Source organism: Chrysochloris asiatica, unplaced genomic scaffold (genome assembly GCF_000296735.1).
Source record: "Chrysochloris asiatica unplaced genomic scaffold, ChrAsi1.0 scaffold00084, whole genome shotgun sequence".
NCBI classification, from domain to species: domain Eukaryota; kingdom Metazoa; phylum Chordata; class Mammalia; order Afrosoricida; family Chrysochloridae; genus Chrysochloris; species Chrysochloris asiatica.
The window spans coordinates 3,993,052-4,012,937 of record NW_006408602.1 but is presented as its reverse complement, the minus strand read 5'-3'; the positions used below and the strand labels follow the sequence as shown (position 1 = coordinate 4,012,937).

The following is a 19,886-nucleotide window of genomic DNA, read 5'->3' as shown; positions in this document are numbered from 1 at the left end:
TGTTTTGATACATTTTATAATCATTTTTCTGAATTCCTTCTCAGGCATTTCCAAAGCCTGCCCATCTTCCAGTATGGAGTGTAGGTATACTTCCAGCTCATTTCCCTCAGTCACTTTATCTTGTTTCTGGACATGTGCAGATATGGTCATCTGCTTCTGTTTTTTGGGCATATTCATGAGTTTTTGTCGACTTAATACTTAGATGGGTGTGTATCTTGGTGTTTTTTATGCTTTCTGACTGCCTTTAGATAGATGCAATCAGGAGATGGGCTTCCCTTTTCACTCTTCTTCCTGAGAAATTTCAAGATGCTACAGTTGGTTGTTGTGACATAACTCAGGGCCTATTTCCTTTTTAGTCTGCCTGTTCCACTCCACAATCCCTGTTCAGGCCTTTTTCTTAGTGTTAAACAGCTAAGGGCCAGCTGTGGCTGTTTGGTTTTAAGTGGAAACTGTCACTTTAAATTTCAGGGAGATCTATAAGCATGAGTAGTAGAACTCTATGGGGGTGGGGGTGGCGTGTCCACTAGCTCAGGTACCCCCTCTAGTCATCAGAACGGTGGTGCGCAGACAGTGAGAGACCAATGAACAGATTAAAAAAAAAAAAAAAAAAATCCCAAGAATGTCCACACCTTTATCTCCACAGTTCTGTCCAGTGTCCGTGGCTGCTCTGATCCTTCCCTTGCTTGGTCTCACCCAAGATGGCGGCTGTGGGAGTATCTGAGTGTTTTGAATTAGGAAGCAATGGATTTCTTGCTTCTGCTACAAATTCCCCTAGCTGTAAGCCTTCCAACCTTCTAAATATTCCTTTATACGTTGTTCAGAGTTCTGGCATCATCCCCTGAGACTACTTTGTCTGGTATTCTGTGTTGTTGCTGATGGAGCTCTTCACTACTCTTCCACTGGATTCCCCATCTTGACTGTTCCTCTCCATGGCTTGTATTTCTTGTGGATAAACACCAAGTAGAAGAATTGCTGGATGATATGGTATTTCTATTTCTAACCTTTTGAGGAAGTGCCTTATTATTTTTAAGAGTGGTTGGACCATTCTGCAATCCCACCAGCAATGTAGGAGGGTCCCAGTCTCTCCACATCTTCGCCAACACTTATTGTCCTCTACTTTTTTAATCTTTTCTATTATTGTTGGTGTGAGATGATATCTCACCGTTGTTCTGATTTGCATCTCTCTAGGAGCTCTGGTAGTGTAATGGTTACGAGTTGGGCTGCCAACCGCAAGGTCAACAATTTGAAACTACCAGTGGTTCCGCAGGAGAAAGATGAGACGTTCTGCTCCCGTAAAGATTTACAGCCTCAGAAACCCTAGCTATGAGTCAGAATCGACTCCACGGTATTTAACAACAACAATGGCTAGTGATCGTGAACATTTCTTCATATGTTTGTTGGCTGCCCGGATCTCCACCTTGGTGAAGTGTCTATTCATGTCCTGTGCCCATTTTTTAATTGGGTTATTTGTCCTTTTCTCGTAGAGGTGTTGAAGGTTCCTATATATTTTGGAAAACGGTGAGATATCATCTCACACCAACAATAAAAGAAAAGATTAAAAAAGTAGAGGACAATAAGTGTCTGATGTGTTGTTGCAAAAGATTTTTTTCCCATTCTGTGGGCTCCCTTTTTACTGTTTTGATGAAGTCTTTTGATGCATGCAAGTGTTTAATTTTTAGTATGTCCTACTGATCTATTTTGTCTATTTTTGTTTGTGTAAGTTTCAAAATGTTTGGTAGTCTATGTATGCCCTGTATTAGAGCTCTCACATTTCCCCCTATTTTTTCATTGATGACCTTTGTAATTCTGGGATTCACCTTTAGGTCTTTAATCCATGTTGAGTTGGTTTTTATATAAGGCGTGAGGTAAAGGACTGGTTTCAGTCTTTTGCATATCCCTTTCCAATTCTGCCAGCACCATCTGCTGAAGAGACCATCTCCTTCCCATGCAATATATTTAAGTACTTTGTTGAAAATCAGTTGGCTGTATGTGAATGGGTTAATTTCTGGATTCTCAATTCTGTTCCATTGATCAACGTATCTTTCATTATACCAGTACCAGGCTGTTTTGACCACTGTAGCTGTGTAGTAAATTTTGAAATCAGGGAGTGAGAGGCTTCCCACCCTGATCATCTTCTTAGGCAGTGCTTTGCTTATCTTACCCCCCCTCCCCACGTTTTATTGTGAATTATATGATATTCTACATGGGAGAACTTTAGTTTTACATTCATTCCACTGTATATTGTTTCATTGCCATGGTTCCAATCCCCTCCATGCATCATCAACCGACCAAAGGGTATACCCTATAAACCCACCCCCTACACTCCCCCTACCTCCCATTCTTCAGCACACAGTCCCTCTCCCTCTCTGGATCCAAAGTCCCCAGCCGCTTCATCACTCCACATCATCTCTGCCTCCATCTCACACCTCACTGCTTCTCTGGGTAGGGTCCTGCTCTTGGCTCTTCTCCGTTGATGGTCCCAGAGACCTCCGCTCCTAGACTGGAGAGTCAATCACTCCCTTCCTTGCTACAAAACGTCTACCTTTACATTTCCAACCCTCACAATCAGTCCTGATAACAATCATTCACTCTTATATCACAAGTGACCCTCTGCATTTCATTTCATCAGTTCTGCCTAGACAGACTGGATAGTACTCACTGGAGATTCTGCCTTCCTCCATGCCCCCTCGCTCTAGGTTCCCTCTTGAAAGCTTGTAAGCCAGTCACTTTGTAGTCCGCCCCCCCTCCCCCATTTGGGTATCCAATGTCCAGGTTGCCCATCTCTGTCCACTCTGTGTGTGGAGGGGGTGGGAATGTTTCTTGCTAAGTATTTGTTCCCTCTTTTGGGTTACTGCATCCATAGGTATAGGTCAAGTTCATCAAATTGTATCAGGTCACTTTTTTTTCCCTCTTCTTTCTTCTCCTGGTTGAGTTCTGATCATCCATTCATCGGGGCCAGGTTACGTGGGAACCATCTGCAGGTGTGGGTGTTCTCGTGCGTATACCCTCCCTTCCTATCAGCTGGTAGCTTCACTCTCCACTCTAGTCTTCCGTGGCCACACCTCTAACCTTGGGCCCAAGAGTCCCCAGGTCTCCCCACACTGCTGGCCAACCAGGTCCCCATCTGGGTCCACAGAAGCCCACCAAACATTGTAGGGCTTAGCTTGCCGCTTCATTGCTGCTTTTACCCCACTTCCCCCTATCAGTGATGCGTGTGGTCACCAATCAGAGCGCTTATTTCCGTTGAGTCTTAGTCTTGGAAGGGGGTTTGCATTAAGGGGACCCGACCACTTGTCTTTATGTTTCCTGGGCAAGCAATTTGTTTGTTCTTGTAGTAACAGTCCATCTGCCTCTATTGTTTTGTATGCTTATCCTCTGGTCTCTTTCCTTTCCATATAAAGTTTGTAATTTTTTTTCCCATCTCTTTGAAGAATGTCATTGGAATCTGGATTAGGATTGCATTATATTTGTAAATTGCTTTAGGCAGTATTGACATTTTCACAATGTTACGTCTTCCCATCCAGGAAGGAGCAATGGTATAGTCTTCCATTTTTGCAGATCTCTTTTGGTTTCTTGTAGCAGTTACCAGTAAACAATTTTTTTTTTTAAAGAAACGGTTACCTTCCTTTAAGCATCAGTCCAAATTTTGTTTGCAGATGTCCAAACACTTCTGTTTATGCGGTTTCGTGAGTTATTCTGGTACCCATCTCGCACAAACTTCTTAAAACCCAAGTCTGTCATGGATTATTTCATAGGCAGAATCATTTCGCGTGAATGGTCAACGTTGTCATTAGTTGTGGACAGGCATTTTAATGTAATTGGAGTGTGAGCATTTTTGTCTCACCCTCATACATATAACCATTAAATATCTTCTGAAACACAAGTCAATTCTGGATTTCAATAATCCAATGGTAAGATAGGACCACTGAGCACTGTGACCTAAATCAAGCCAACTCAATGTCAAGGAAATTTAGAAACACAGACCTAGGCTATGTTTTAAAAGAAAACTCCTATCATTCTTGTATACAAACAGACAAACAAACAATACATTCTAACTCTAGGGTCCACTACTAACATTTTGTCTCTGAAATCCCCATTTTAGTTTAAAAAAGTCTGTGAATTCCTCCTTAACACTGTTTTTAGTCAATAAATTCAGTAAATATGGTATCGAAATACAATGTGCAATCCTTAGTGGATTGACTAGAAAAACTTCACTCTGTCAAAATGAACAAATCCTGAGTAGGTTGTTGTTGTTAAATGCTACTGAGTAGGTTCCAACTCACAAAGACCTAGTATAGGGTTTCTGAGGAGCAGCTGGTGGGTTTGAACTGTCAATCTTGTAGTTAAGCAGTCTAGTGCTTACCCTACATCGTTACACCATGAATCCTCTGAGTAAGTAAGGACTAGGAATAATGTATTAGTATTGGCTCATGATTGTAGCAAATGTACCATATATAAGATGTTAATAACAGAGGAAACTACCCTATTTTTGTAATTTTTCGATAAATCAAATGATTTTTAAAAAAAGTAAAAAAACAAAACAAAAAATTCCCCCAAACCCCACAAAAACAAACCCATGGAAATTCATCCTAGGTACTTGTTAAAGCATTAGTTGCTACACATCTGTTAGAAAATCCACTACTTATTTCAAGAGCTCCCAGAAGTTTTACAATGACGGGAAAACCTGAAAAAAGCTTTCTTGACAGAAAGGCATACTCCTTTAAAGGTTCAGGTCAGTTTGCAAGCAACGATACAATATTTTGTTGATAATTAAAATGATGTAAGTACATTTATAACAATCTTTTTCAACAGCAACAGTTGTTCATAGGAACTTTCTTCTGAACTTTTACCCCGAGAAGGTTAGCATTCAGGAAGCTCAGCTGCTGTCTAACAAACTTAATTAATCAAAAAGTCATTTCCGAGCTGTAACTATGAGTAAAAGCGCTTCAAGTGTGCTAGCAAGCCTACAAGTTAATCAAAATGCTAATGCAGTACAAATTAAAGTTGTGATTAACATTTCACAGTAGCTGCTTAAGTGAATTGATCACACAAATGGGTTAAGCATTACTCATTTCCGACAGTCCCAATCGGGGAAAAGAGTTGTTATGTGAGTCTGAAGAGAGGAGCTGGGGATAGAAGGATCCTTCATAATAGCATCATATCATCAATAAACCATCACCAAATTGTCAGACAAAAGCTTACAGGTAAAGTCACCCAAGGGGAACTAGCCTTCAAAATTATATTATAGTTCTTGAGGGGAGATTGCCTGTAAATCTACAAGAGTAAGTAAAGGTGTTTAACACCTCAAAATCCACAAACTGGTGTGACTTTTGGAAATGCTAAGTGCATCAGCTCTTGTGTTGTTTCAGTAACGGACTGGCACTTTGTTTTAGGTGTTCTGCTGTGGAGTAAAACGTAGATTTGACACAGGGTAAATATCTACCAACTGGGACCAGGAAATCTTCACTATAGTATAGCCTTTGAAAAAATAATTACTCAGATTTATTCACTTAGTTCACTTACAATTATTTGCTTCTAGATATTCATTCAGTCTGGCCATGAATACAGTCTAAATTAGACTTCACCCTGGTTTTCATGAGTTCATGAAAAACAGACTACATTTGATGGTAGAAAAGTTATATTTGGCAGAAAATCTTAAAAGGTGAGGAGAACGCACACAGAATAGTCACTCCACCCCCCGAGTTAAAGATTAACCTATGAGAGAATTAGAAAAAATGGAAATATTTATTCATTTTATCTATGATATGTTAAGATCTAATACATGCCCTGGTGTGGCACTGTAGGATAACCCACCAGCTGCTCTCAGAAGCCCTTACACAGGGTCACTATGAGTTGGAACCGACTCGATGGCACACAATAACAAATAGCACTACATGCCAAACTTTGTGTTCAGGATATCATAAAAGTTAGTGATGTAATAAGTCAGCAAATAAAAAAACAAAAATCAAGCCAGTAGTAGAGTTGGTTTCAACGCATAGCTACCCTTTCGGACTAAACAAAAATGCTCCAAAGTTCTGCAGCACCACAACAGGAGACTGACTATAGCAACTAGAAGTTAGAAGTTTGTCAAAAAGGACCAGTGGGATGTGCAAAAAAAGCTACTTCAGAAAACCCCGATTTTTGGTAGTAGAGACAAACAAGTGAAAGAAGTCAAACAGACCTAATCTAAGCAGAGAAAGCAAATCTTAAAGAAGACGACATCATAAAATGTGTCCTTTAGTAGTAAACCTATGCAATCTATACAAAGATTGGTCTAGTATGCCTATAATATTTATTATAGAGTCGTCTTCTAATTATGATGGCATTTTTCATTTCCCCTTTGGTTGGTTGATCTATCTCCCAGTATTTCCAACGATTGTAGTTTTGGGAGCAAACACTGGAAAAAATGATTAATTCACCGGTCTACACAGCATAAGGAGCATAGTAGATTATGAGCTGGGCTGCTAATAACCACAAGGTCAGTAGTTTGAGTCTGCCAATAGCTCTGCAGAAGAGGCACAGCATTTGTTATGAACCGGCACTGACCCAGTGGCACATATTCACCACCACCACAATGCATAATATAAAATCTTGAGAAGGGTTTTGTGTGAAACCATAAGCAAGTGATACAAAAAAAGCAGAGAGCACATTAACCAGATACTGCACCTAATGCAATAAAGCAGATCATTCAAGCATCCATTCAAGCAGGTCAACAGGTCTCTCTTACAAACTTGTTAAAGTAATTATAAGTATACGGTTGACAAGAGAATTGAAATAACTAAAGAAAGCTGATCTGAGTGTACACTGAAAAGAAGGGATTGATTAAAGTATTATTCAAAGTCTAGTGGGAATTCTTGGTTAAAAAATAGTAAATAAACTTTTACTGTATCCAATCTGTGCTGAAGGCTTTTTGCTTTCTGATGTGATCTTGGGAGAGTTAAACTAGTCTTCTTTTGTAAAATGAGCATAACAATAGCACTTCTTCATTGTACTATTGTAAAAAATAAGCAACTACAAGGTAGAACAATTAGGACACAATCTAGTAAAAGGACATCAGTAAATGTCCACCACCACCTCTCTGCCTTTTGGCCATCACTTGTTTTTCAGAGGGAGAAGGTAGTGGTGAAAGGTTTGGATACAACAGGAATTGTATGCAGTTACAAATATTCTGGTTGAATTTGGTATTTAACAAATAGTAATTCCAATAGACATTTGGAAGCATAGGTTTTCTAGAGATCTTTCTCATAAGTAAGGGAAATTTCCTTCTGAAATCCTGAATTAGAAAATGTGTACTCTCACATTGCTTTGTGTGTGTGCTCTCTTTTTTCACAAAATAACTATTATCTTGTAGTCCCTTATAGGTATTGTTGTTTGGCGTTCTTTAAATAAATAAATCTCAAACTTCACACAAACGTTTTGTTCTGCTAAAACTTAGGCCATAAGCTAGATAAAATTAGATGAAGGGTAAATCTGGCCTCTAATACTTTTTGAAAGAAATGGTCCAAAACGAATCCAGCAAATTGACAGCACAGTTAAAATCGGACTCACAAAGCCCTCTGGTTCTCAGCGTACTTGAGTCAGCTTCAGCAGCCATGCTTTTTCTTTTTACACTAAGTATCTGAAAGCTGACTTCGTCCTTAAGTTCTGATGTAAACACCATTAGGAGGTAATAGTGATGACTGATATATAAGCATTTATCTTCATATTGCCTGGCTATGTGTTTGAATCTTCTCCATTTAGAAGAAGCTGATTTTAACTTAAAGTTAAGATGTGTGGCACTTTTTAGGAAGGATCAGAGATATTAGAACAGGAATTAAACTCCTGGTATCTCCACTAAGTTTCAGCACTAACTGCCTCAATAAATCACTGCTAACAATTATTAACTTCTCTGAACACCCATTTCTTTGTCCCTTGATAAAAAGAGTGTGAGGCAGACAGCTAATCAAACACTAGAAATTTATCACAAGTTCTAGTTTTGTCATCAAATATTGAAAATTTAGGCAGTCACTTTAATTTTTGATTTTTCTATATGTAACTTTCTCATGCAGACCAACAGAGTTATTTTTGTGCATTCAACACAAAAAATGTTTACTATAATTTACAGATAAATTCAATTGTTAAAATGATCAAAAAGAAGATTTCAAAGGGGAATAATAATAAACTGTGTAATTATTCATAAGTCAGAACATTTTCAGCAGATTTTAAGAAATTGAGATAAATAACAATAGTTTTGCTTCATATATAAGAACTTAAAAAATACATATATTTGTGGGTATAGAAATGCTAAAAACAGTAAAATATTAAAGGAACCATGACAAATCTGCCCCCTAAACCTTCAAACCAAACTACACAATGACACAATGCCCCTGATAAATCATTTGAAATGGAATAGGAGAAACAAAGGCAGAATACACTGTGCATACTGACTTCAGGAGTGGAGAAATTGCACTGCAACAATCTTTTTCTTTTGTGAAAGAGTACCCAGAACAACTCTACAAAAGTTTTATAATCTCAGTGATGTAGCTTATACAAATATATTTCTATAAAATAAGGAGCCCTGGCCACACAGTGGGCTGATAACTGAAAAGGTCGATGGATTGAACCCACCAGCTACTTTGACGGAGAAAAGTGAGGCCTTCTGATTCCATAAAGATTTTATAGCCTTGGAAACTCCAGGTAGCAGTTCTACTCTGTTCTATAGGGTGGCCATGAGTTAGAGATGATGCTACAGAATGGGCTTTTGATATTATAAAATATGGAGAATTAACGGCAAATTAAAACAAAACAAACAACCTTTAGAATTAAATGGCTACAATAAAGCAAGGAATAAAAGTACTGTTAAAAAATGAGGCTACGAAACTCACCAGTCACTCCCTGGAAACCCTATACAGGGTAGCTATAAGTCAGAATTGACTCTATGGCACATAACAACAGCAACAAAGTATGGGACATTAGTTATAAATGTTTATAAACAATTTGATGGTGCAGAGCAGTTAGTATATTTTGTTGTTATTCTTGCTAAGTGCTGTCAAGTGGTTCCAAATCACAGTAAGGCTGTGTAGGGTTTATGGGGAGTGGCTGGTGAATTTGAACCACTGCCCTTGCAGTTCAAACTAACCTTTTGTTCCAGCGCATTATCCCACAGTACCACACCAGGACTCCACACTTGTCAAGTGTTCTTTTTTACACTAAGGGGTTAAGTGATTTGTCTAAAGCCTAATACTAAAATAGCAACATGAGAGCGGTGGTGTAATATTCTATTAGGCAGCAGGGCTTCAGTTTGGAAAACTGACTGAACCAATGCTTTCTAAGGCTAACTGCACCCCTGTACCAAAATCAGAACTAATGTTGTAAGAACACTAGGGTATAATAATTTCAATTGTCACTCAGTCATGGGCAATTTTTCAACTCTTGGATTTCTCTCTATTTTCCATCAGCAAGTCTAATATTCTTTGTCCTAACCTATTTATTTTTATCACATTCTTATGAGGAAGTTTTAGGAGTGAGAGAATGTAGGATATAAGGCTGATATCTCTTCATAGCTAAGTTTCTTTCCACGTGGCCTCTGAAAAGCTAACCATTTAAGATGATTAAAACTAACGCTTATAATAGAAAATAAGTCGTACACAGAAGTAAATAATGATTTATATGGAGGCCATAGATGACGATAAGAATGCCATAAAAATTATCCTTGAGAAGAATATTTAATGTTATAAATTCTTACATTAAAATAAGCTACAAAATAACAAAAAAAACAAAAAAGTGAGAAAGCAAGTGTGTGTTTGTGTAAAAGTAAAAAAAAAAAAGTCTTCAAAGACAAAACTGTATACAACTACTACACTTCACTTAGTACAATTTTTTCTAGGGGTGGTGGCAGTGGTTGTTGTATGTACACACACACACACACACACACATGAAAGCTTCAAAAAGTACATGGAAAAATTTCACTTTCTTTTAATTCTATTTTTTCATGAACTTTATGAAGCCCCCTCATACATATATTATTTTTTCTCATAAACTTATAAGTAGATACTCGTACATGAACATACATACATACACAGAGATAAATTAATATATATGAGGGTAAGTACAAATATTGCTTCAAAACCATAGAAACCTTCATTAAACAAAAATATCAAAATGTGAAGCTACTGCTTATTGACACGGCCTCTATTCCATACATTTCAGAAGGTGGTGTTTCAATCTCTCCAATCCTTAACCAGAGAATTAGCATCCCTGAAGGATTAATACAGCATTCCTTTGAAATGTTCTTTAAATTTTGGGAACAAAAAGAAGTCTGAAGAGCAAGATCAGGGCTGTAGGGTGGGTGGGGTAAGGCATTTTTATGACGGAAAAAAGTCCTCTGTGCATCTTTCCTGGCCCTTTCCTCATCTAGTCAGCTTTCAATTTTCTTAAAACTTCTCCAAAATAAGCCCTTGTAACCATCTGAGTCCTATGAGAAAATCTATCATGATTATCTCTTTGGAATCCTCAAAAACAGTCACCATAACCTTTTGAGCTGACTCTCAGCCTTGAATTAAACTGGCCTAGCAGATCACCTTGGAAGCCACTATTCTGAATGGATCTTGCTCTTTGGATTATGTTGGTAAACCCAAGACTTGTCCCTGATTATGATTCACTCCATAAAATCATTTTCTTTAGCTTTGATGTTGCTTAAAAGATGGTCAGCTTTTCTGAGCTAGGCCAAATTTATGCAACACTTTTGGCACTTATCCACTTGAAAGCTTGCTGAGGCCAACATGCTCTTTTAAAACTGAAAATGCTGAACCTTGTGAGAATCCTACTTTAGTAATTATCACAACAATATTAATTATTCCATCAATTTCTGGATTTAGTTACAGTATCTTCACTCATGGAGGTTGACGTTCTTAACTATTGGCTCCCCTCTCTGTTCTTTCTAGACTTCCTTAAAAAGCTTGATTCATCAACAACTGTAGTTTTATGTGCGACAGCATTCCTGTAAACTTGCAGTAAAACTTCAAAGATTTGGGAAGATGTCCACTTGAGTTTGTTTGTTGTTGTTTTTTTGTTTAGAAATTTGGTATTAGTGCTAACCTCAAATATTGCTTTTTCCATGGAAGAAAAAGTATCTGTTTTTTTTTCTGTGTGTGAAGGCACTCTAAGGAGATTACTGTTGTTGCTGTTAAGTGCTGTTGAGTTGGTTAAGACAAGCACATTACTGAGAGAACTTGTTTTCAGTCATCCACCTATTGTAGAGACATGTTTTGCTTGTAATAAACCAAGGCATGTATGAACCAGAACGCAAGTAGCAATACTTTTTGACTTCTCCTCATAACAGATATAGGTGTCTCTGTATATGAACTTCTATTTACTAGCTTTGTTCACTAAGGGGGCCTAGAAGCACTGACACCCAAGAAGACCCTTGACTGTGCCTAGAGACCAGATTTTAGTTTTGAATACCAGTCTCTGATAAAATGAAAGAGGGATCCTTGGAAAAGTGGCTGATTTCAGAGCTGAGAAAGGGAAATCAAAGGATGCCAAAAGTAAGGAAATGGGGAAGTCAAAAGGACCCAGGAGCTGCCTTTAGAGGTTCTCAATGGCTAATACTGGGACAGTATTAATGGCAAAATAAATTTGATTCACCAAATATTAAATGGAAGGAATAAAGATTGATATCCTAGGCACTACAGTTGTTATTAGGTGCAAGGGAGGTGTCCTGTACTATACACAAAAAAGGTTTTATGTTTGAGACCATTGTTGCTGCCACTATATCATCTTGTCTGGGGTATTCCTTTGTTTACCCTCCACTTTACCAAGTATGACTGATGTCCTTCTCCAGGGACTGGAACTGCCTGACAACATATCTAAAGAATGAGAGACGAAGTCTTGCCATCATTGCTTTTAAGGAGCATTCTTGCTGTACTTCTTCCAACACAGATTTGTTTGTATTCCTGGCAGTCCATGGTACTTTTAATATTCTTTGGCAATATCAAAATTCCAATGCATTCATTCTTCTCCAGTTTACCTTATTCATTATTCAGCTATCACAAACATATGAAGCAGTGGTGTACATTTTTCCTGATTCTAAACCATTCATTCTAAACCTTGTTCTGTTTGAACAACTGCCTCTTGGTTTATTGTACAGGTTCCTCATGAACATAAATGTTCTGGGAGAACCATTCTTCACAATGCTATCCATAGTTTATTATGATCCACATAGTCAAATGCCTTAGCATAGTCAGTAAAGCACACACAAACATCTTTCTGGTATTCTCTGCTTTTAGTTAAGATCCATTTGACAGTAGCAATTATATTCCTAGTTCCACATCCTTTTCTAAATTTTGCTTGAATTTCTGGTGGCTCCCTGTTGACAAACTGGTGAAACTATTTTTGAATTATCTTCAGCAAAATTTTACTTGCATTTGACAGTGAAGATAATGTTCGATGGCTTTTGCATTCCACTGGGTTACCTATGTTTGGAATGGGCATAAATATGGATCTCTTTCAATTAATTGGCCAGGTAGCTGACCTCCAAATTTCTTGGCATAGATGAATAAGCACCTTTAGCACTGTTATCAGTTTGTGGAACATTTCAACTAAAATTCCATCAATTCCTAGAACCTTGACTTTTGCTAATGCCTTCAATGCAGCTTGGACTTCATCCTTCAGTACCATTGGTTCTTGATCACAGGATAAGATTTTTAAAATGACAGAACACTGACCAATTCTTTTTGGTACAGTGATTCTGTAATTCTTCTTCCTTCTTTTGATGCTTCCTGTGTCATTCAATATTTTGCCCAGAGACTCTTCAATATTGCAATCTGAGGCTTGAATTTTTTCTTCAGTTCTTTCACCTTGAGAAATGTTGAACATGTTCTTCCATTTTGGAAATCCAGTTCTTTGCACATTTGGTTATAATACTGTATCTTCTTGAGCTGCCCTTTTAATTTTTCTATTCAGCTCTTTTGCTTCCTCATATCTTCCAGTTGCTTTAGCTTCTCTGAAATCCATTTTTTTTCTTTTCTTTCTTTCCTGTCTTTTTAATGACTTTTCACTTTCTTCCTGTATTCTCTTGACATCATCTCACAACTCTTGTAGCTTTCAGTCATTAGAATCTAATGTATGAACTCTGCTCTTGACATGATCTCCAAATTCAGGTGGGATATATTTATGGTTATAATTTGGCTCTTTTGAACTTGATTTAATGTTCTTCCGCTTCAGCATGAACTTTCAGATGAGCAATTAATTAATGATCAGTTCCCCAGTAAGCCCCTGGCCTACTTTTGGCTGATGATATTGAACTTCTCCATCATCTTTTCCCACAGATGCAATCAACTTAATTCGTGCGTATTTCATCTGGTGAGGTGCACATGTAATCTCCATTTCTTTTGTTCAAAAAATATATTTGGAATAAATAAGTCTCTGGCTTCATAAAATTCTATCATGTAATCTCCTGTACCACTTCTATAATCAAGGCCATATTTTCAATTGCTTCAAAGAGACAGGAAAAGTGAAAGACAGGAGAAAATGATGGCTTCAAATGCATCAGAAAGGGGCAGTAATAGAAGCTGGAGAGCAGAATTAGCTTACACACTTGTTAAAGGTTAGGATTTGACTTTGAATAAGAGGGAAGCCATTGCAACAGTGGTTCACTAATGTTAATGTTGGTTATATCATTATTTACCACATTAATCAATGCTATTTTTCAAACATTTATTAATTCATTTAAAGTAACATTAATAAATCATTACATGGTAACAAATAGCATAATTTCCCATGAAAAATAACTATTTTCTAAACAATGAAAATGTTAGCTTGAAGTATATTTTGCATTATTGCAAATTCTTTTAATATCTAGTTTAACAGAAGCCAGCTAGATTCATGCATCTGCTTTTGCAATCAGTGTGTTGCAATAGGATATTTTCAGTTGAAGTATGTAAAGAAAATCCATCCTCACATAAATATGTAGTTGAAAAAAAAAACTGTCTTTTCAGATATTGTGGATATGCTCCTTTGATACTACACCAAAGCTTGATAAGTGGTATTTCTTGTAGGTTACTTGCAGTGTGGAATCAGAAACCTTATCAATGAACTTTTTATACCTTGAACACTTGAAGGCTAGACTAGAAATGATGGCGGCTAGATCAAATTAGTATAGGTGAGATTGGTGAGAATTGGCTGAATCCTGCATATAAATTTAAGAAGAACTAAAAGAATTTTCTAGTGGAGTGGATGAGAATTTTAAAGAAAGGAGCCAGAGGGGATTCCATGACTTTTTTCCAGCTGGAAAAATCTCTTTGATTTTCCCTGAATATCTCAATCAAGTTCTTGGTATTTGCTTTCCTTAGTGTTTGGAATAAACTCCCTCAGAATTTATTTGGAATAAAAAGTGCTATGGGCTTTTTCCCTCCCTTCAAAAATAATATTATCTTAAATGTCACTCTGTCAGCCAAAGAGTCCCTGAACACATTAAAAATACTACAAAACAGTACCTTCCATCTCGCTCTCTCTTTTCTTTGCTGAGGTATTTTATTGTTATGCTATGGTTATCAGTTCTTGAAGGAACCCTGGTGATGCAATGATTAAGTGCTCAGCTGCTAACCAAAAGGTTGGTGGGTGGAGCACACCCAGAGACTCCCTGGGAAAAAGACATGGTGATCTGCTCCTGCCAAGAGTACAGCCAAGAAAACCCTAGGGAGTAGTTGTACTCTGTCATGCATGGTCAACCATGAGCTGACATCAAGTTGATGGCACCTAACAACAATGTCACTTTGGGGCTGATCTAGTCTAGTCTCCCTGTTAACTGACTGAATCTTTGTAAATCTCTGTCTTGTTCCCTGCTTCATGCTGGTTGCTGCACTTTGGTTGAATTAATGAGTATTATCTTATTTAATTTATACTTGCCTTTCCCTTGCATATTCTTGAGTCACCCCTTTTTTCTCAACAATGTTACAATACAAATTTAAAAATTCAAGTACATTTTATCCCAGAATCTGGCGGGGAGAGGTTTTCAAGATAGAAATGATGAGAAAATGTAGGTATTAGAAATGACTTCCATACCTGGCATACTCTGACAGCTTGGTCCAAGACTGTTTTCGTGTCAGTGTCATAATCTGGACAGGGCAGCATGGCTCGGCTGAGATGTGCTTGTAATAGGAGATGTGCTTTGGTGTGGGGGTTGTCAAATGAATGAGGATTTAATTCAATGGGAAGACATTTTGCCAGTTCACTATTCATATGATCTTCATTGTGTCTTACTGGCAAATCTGTGTATTCTTCTGCATCCTGAAACAAACAAACAAACAAACAAACACATGCATTAATTTGCTGGATCAAATGTTTAATTAATGTACTTCTTAGCTTTAACTGTTGACAATTTAAAACACATTTTAGAAAAACCACAAGATAACTATCTCCCTTAGACTTTTGTTTTGTTCTAAACTGTTATTACTTACATAAGCAAAAGACAGTAATATTCAATATATCTGAAATTCATGAAATGTTCTTATTAACATAGTAGTAGAGCACTTAGTAGGCATCATACACTATGCTCCACACTGAGCCCACAGCAACAAACGAGAAATCAACAGTTCATCTAGACTAGTAGTCTGGTATCAAGGAACTGGCAGGGCTATGTTCTCTCCGACAGTTCTAGGGGAAGAGCCTTTCATGGTTCTCCTAGCTTCAAGTGGACCTAAGCAATCTTTGGCTTGTGGCTGCAGCATAATTCCATTGTCACATTGCTATCTTCCCTCTTTTTATAACGAGTCTCTCAGACTGGAGTAGGATCCATCTTACTTCATGTGATTTTAGCTAACAACATCTTTAAAGATCCTATTTCCAAACAAGGTCACATTTACAGGTATCAGGGTTTAACATTTCAACATATCATTTTGGGACACACAGTTCAATCTATAATACGGAATAAAAGTTTTTATCTTTTAACTTTAACTGAAGTCTAGTAGAGTTCGGTAGTGAAAGCAACCTTTGCGATATCAATCACTAAATACCTACAAAACCTACAACAGAACTAGATTGTTCTATTAAAGGACAAAGAAACAGATTTACTTAGTGCTGATTATGAAGAAAAAATTAATTTTTCTACAGATGTAGCTACTTAAGATTCAACATTGCTGTTGATATGAAAATCGTACTTCATTCAAAACAGTAACTGGACAGGCTAATGTTCTAATATTGTTTGACAGTGCTATAACATCAAGACTTATCATCTTCCTGCAACAATCAAACAAAACACATGAACACAGTGGTTTTCAAGTTGCTAAACATAAAAACACTGAAAAAACCGTGATCCTTGAGGTATGGGAAATAAATGAGGAGAATTCTATAATTGCCATAGTTTACTGTACAGAGTGAACTTCCAGGCAGTAGTATAGGAAAAGGGAATTTAGGTGAACCTGGTGGAGTACATAAGTTGAGGTAAGTTGAAGAGATGAACCTGAGACTCCAGGGAGACGTAGCTAAAGTTCACAGAACTGGAGGGAAGAAGAGGACACAGTAGGAAAGGAAGTGAGTTCTAGAGATCTATAGAAGGTCCCTCTGACCTTCTATAGTTGAGCATGCATGTGTGAAAACTACTCAACATCAGGAAAAGAACCAACCAACAGGATTAGAAGAAACTGTGTCTAGCACTCATACAGGACTAGGGGTAATGCCTGGTTCCACCCTCAAGACAGGAGATATATGGTTGAGAAGGAAAGTCTTGCCTAAGGAGTGTGAAATAATTACTCCTAAGAATGAGTATCACTATGAACATACTTAACAAATTATAAAAGCAAGACCTAAAAGAATCAAATGAATTCCAAGTAAATTAATCATATTGAAGAATAGTAACTCAAGATTTATAGGAATACAGAAATACACAGGATTCAAGAAAAAAATAACAATGTCTACCATAGAATCAAAGATTACTAACTACACAAAAAGGCAGGAAAACATGACCATAATGAAGACAACAATTAACCATTAGGAACGGACTCAGATATTAAAATTAACAGTCAAAGGATATTGAAACAGTTATAACCACCATATTTCATGTTTAAAAAGACAGCATTCAACTCAAACAAAAGATGGTATTAATAGAAAAGTACACATTACAGAAGAAAAGGTTAGCAAAATTTAAGAATCAATAGAAATTATCTAAAATGAAACAAGAGATAAAAATGTTTTTAAGAGAGCACAGCATTAGGGAGCAGTGAGCCAATTTCAAGTGACCTAACATACACGTAATTAGAGTGAGAAAGGGTAGAAAAAGAAATAAGAAAATAATGGCTGCAAATATCCCAAATCTGTTGTAAACTATATATCTACACAATAAGATGTTCAATGTACTCCAAAGCACAACAAAATACAGAACAATACACTATGATATATCATAATCAAATTGTTTAAAAGCACCGATAAAGGGAAATTTTGAAAAGCAGTCATAGGAGAAAACACTTATGTATGTTGTTGTGAAGTGCTGTCGAGTCAGTTCTGACCCATAATGACCCTGTATAAGGTTTCCGAGGAGCAGCTGGTGAGCTTGAACTGCTGACCTTGCAGTTCAAACGGCTTTGCAGTCTGGTGCATTAACCCACAGCGCCACACCAGGACTCCAGAGGAACAAAAATAAGGAGGGCAGTGGATTTCTCATCAGAAACATGTTAGAAGGCAGTAGAGCAACTTCTTTAAAGCACTGAAAGAAAAGAAAGTGACAGCCTAGAATTCTGAGAGACAAAAATTATCTGCACTCTGGCTGTAGAATTTATTTTAATCAACTTTTAGAAAAGACAATTAAATCATTTTTTGACACAATCTCCTTGCTTTTGAATACACTTTGTCCAGCTATCAACAAACTTTCATATTCCCTTATGAAAAAATGTTTTAGGCTGAGCTGCCAGCTGTCCTCACTTCTTCATCAGAGGTGAACCTTTGTCCTCTAAGGGCTGCTTTCAGGAGACCAAGCAGGTGAAAGTCTGATGGAGCAAGATTAGGACTACAGAGAGAATGCATTAACACCTCCAAAAGTTTTTGCAGAGTGTTAATAGTGTGGGCAGAGGTGTGTAGACATGCATTGTCATGCAAGATCACAATGCCCTTGGATAGCAGTCTGCTGCCTTTAACCAACAGTTTAGGCTTCAGGTCTTCAGTGAATCTCACTGTTAATGAGCACTGTTGACTATTGAACCTTTTCCCTGATAGGGCTCCAATATTGGCCTTTGAAGAATCCCAGGACACTGTAAGCGTCCATTTTCCAGCAGATAGTTGACTTTGGAACTTTTTCTTTTTCAGCGACTTCCATTCTATACTCTCTATACTTGGTCATTTACTTTCAAGTTTGTAGCAATGAATCTATGGTCTTGTCACCAGTAACAAATTTTTTAAGTAAACATTTATCTTCCTTGAAGCATTGGTCAAAAATTTTGTTTGCAGATATCTAAACACTTCCGTTTATGCTCTTCTGTGAGTTGTTTTGGTACCCATCTCGCACAAATTGTTTGAAACCCAATTTTGTCGTGGATTATTTCACAGGCAGAGCCATGGCTGACTTGCAAATGATTTATCACATAATCTACTTATCTATTTGACAGAATCATTTCATGTGCATGATCAATGTTATCAGCCATGGATGTGGATACACATTTTAATATAATCAGAGTGCAGATAATTTTTGACTCACCTTCATATATTGTTGTTGTTGATAAATGCTTTGAGTCAGTTCCAATTCATAGCGGCCCTGTATAGTTTCAGAGGTGCGGTTGCTGTGTTTGAATCACTGACCTTGTTTTTAGTAGTCCAATGCTCATCCAATACCCATTGAAAATGTCTTTTTTTAAAATGAGGGCTTTTTAGACATGTAAAAGTTTAGAGAACTCAACAAGAGTCCCTTTGCAAAACTATTAAAGCACATTGTTACAGCAGAAAACAAATAATACCAGATGAACATATGGATCTACACAAAGGAATGAAGGCCACTGGAAATGGTAACTATGTGCATAAAATGTAAGAATTTGTTCTTACTAAAAGATAACTGATTGTCTACACCAATATAATAAAGAATGCATTGTGTGGTTTGTAACAAACAAATATAAAATGTAGCACAAAGAATGAGAGGAGAACATGGAAGTATAGTATTGTGAGGTCCTTTTACAATATGGGAAGTGGTATAGTATCACTTGAAGAAAGATTATAAATTAAAATTGTAGTCTATAAAATCTTAAACTTACCATTAAAAAAGAATGCAAGGGTTAGAGCTAATCAAACAACAAAGATGATAAAATAGTTTTACAAGGATAAAATAGTTTTAACTACCCCCAAAAGGCAAAAGAACAAAAAGAAAACAAGAAATAGATAGGGCTTACAAAATATATTTTAGACTTAACTATTACTAAGGATTGTACTAGAATAGAATACAGATGAAATATACTCACACATATATGGACAACTTTTTTTGAGAAAGGTTCTAAGATAAAGCAGTGGAGAAAGAACATTCCTTTTGATAAATGGCACTAGAACAATAAATGGGTACTTGCAAAAACAAAACAAAACAAAAAATTCCAAAACCCCACTTAAATTCCAACCTTGCATTGTATGCAAAAATTAATTCAAAATGGGTCATACACCTAAATCTAAGAATATAAAATTCCAAACCTTCAGAAGAAAACATAGGAGAGCATCTATGTGATCTAGGGTTATGCAAAGGTTTCTTTGACAGGAGACTTAAACAGGATACATAAAAGAACAAACTGATAAATTGAGCTTCAGTAAAATTAAAAACTGTTCTTAAAAAATGTAAACACTTGTGGCTAGGAAGACTTGTTGTTGTTGTCAGGTGCCATCGAGTCGGAACCGACTCATAGTGACCCCATGCACAGCAGAACGAAACAATGTCCGATCCTGGGCCA

General features: G+C 37.1%; 1 protein-coding gene across 1 annotated transcript in view; it reads right to left on the bottom strand.

The window, feature by feature from the left end:
- ASCC3 (activating signal cointegrator 1 complex subunit 3) overlaps window positions 1-19,886 on the bottom strand; it is a 476,917-nt gene that overhangs the window by 23,877 nt on the left and 433,154 nt on the right. The window contains exon 35 of the mRNA XM_006865855.1: window positions 15,043-15,267. Coding sequence (XP_006865917.1) covers window positions 15,043-15,267 — 225 coding nt within the window. The remainder of the gene's footprint in view (window positions 1-15,042; window positions 15,268-19,886) is intronic.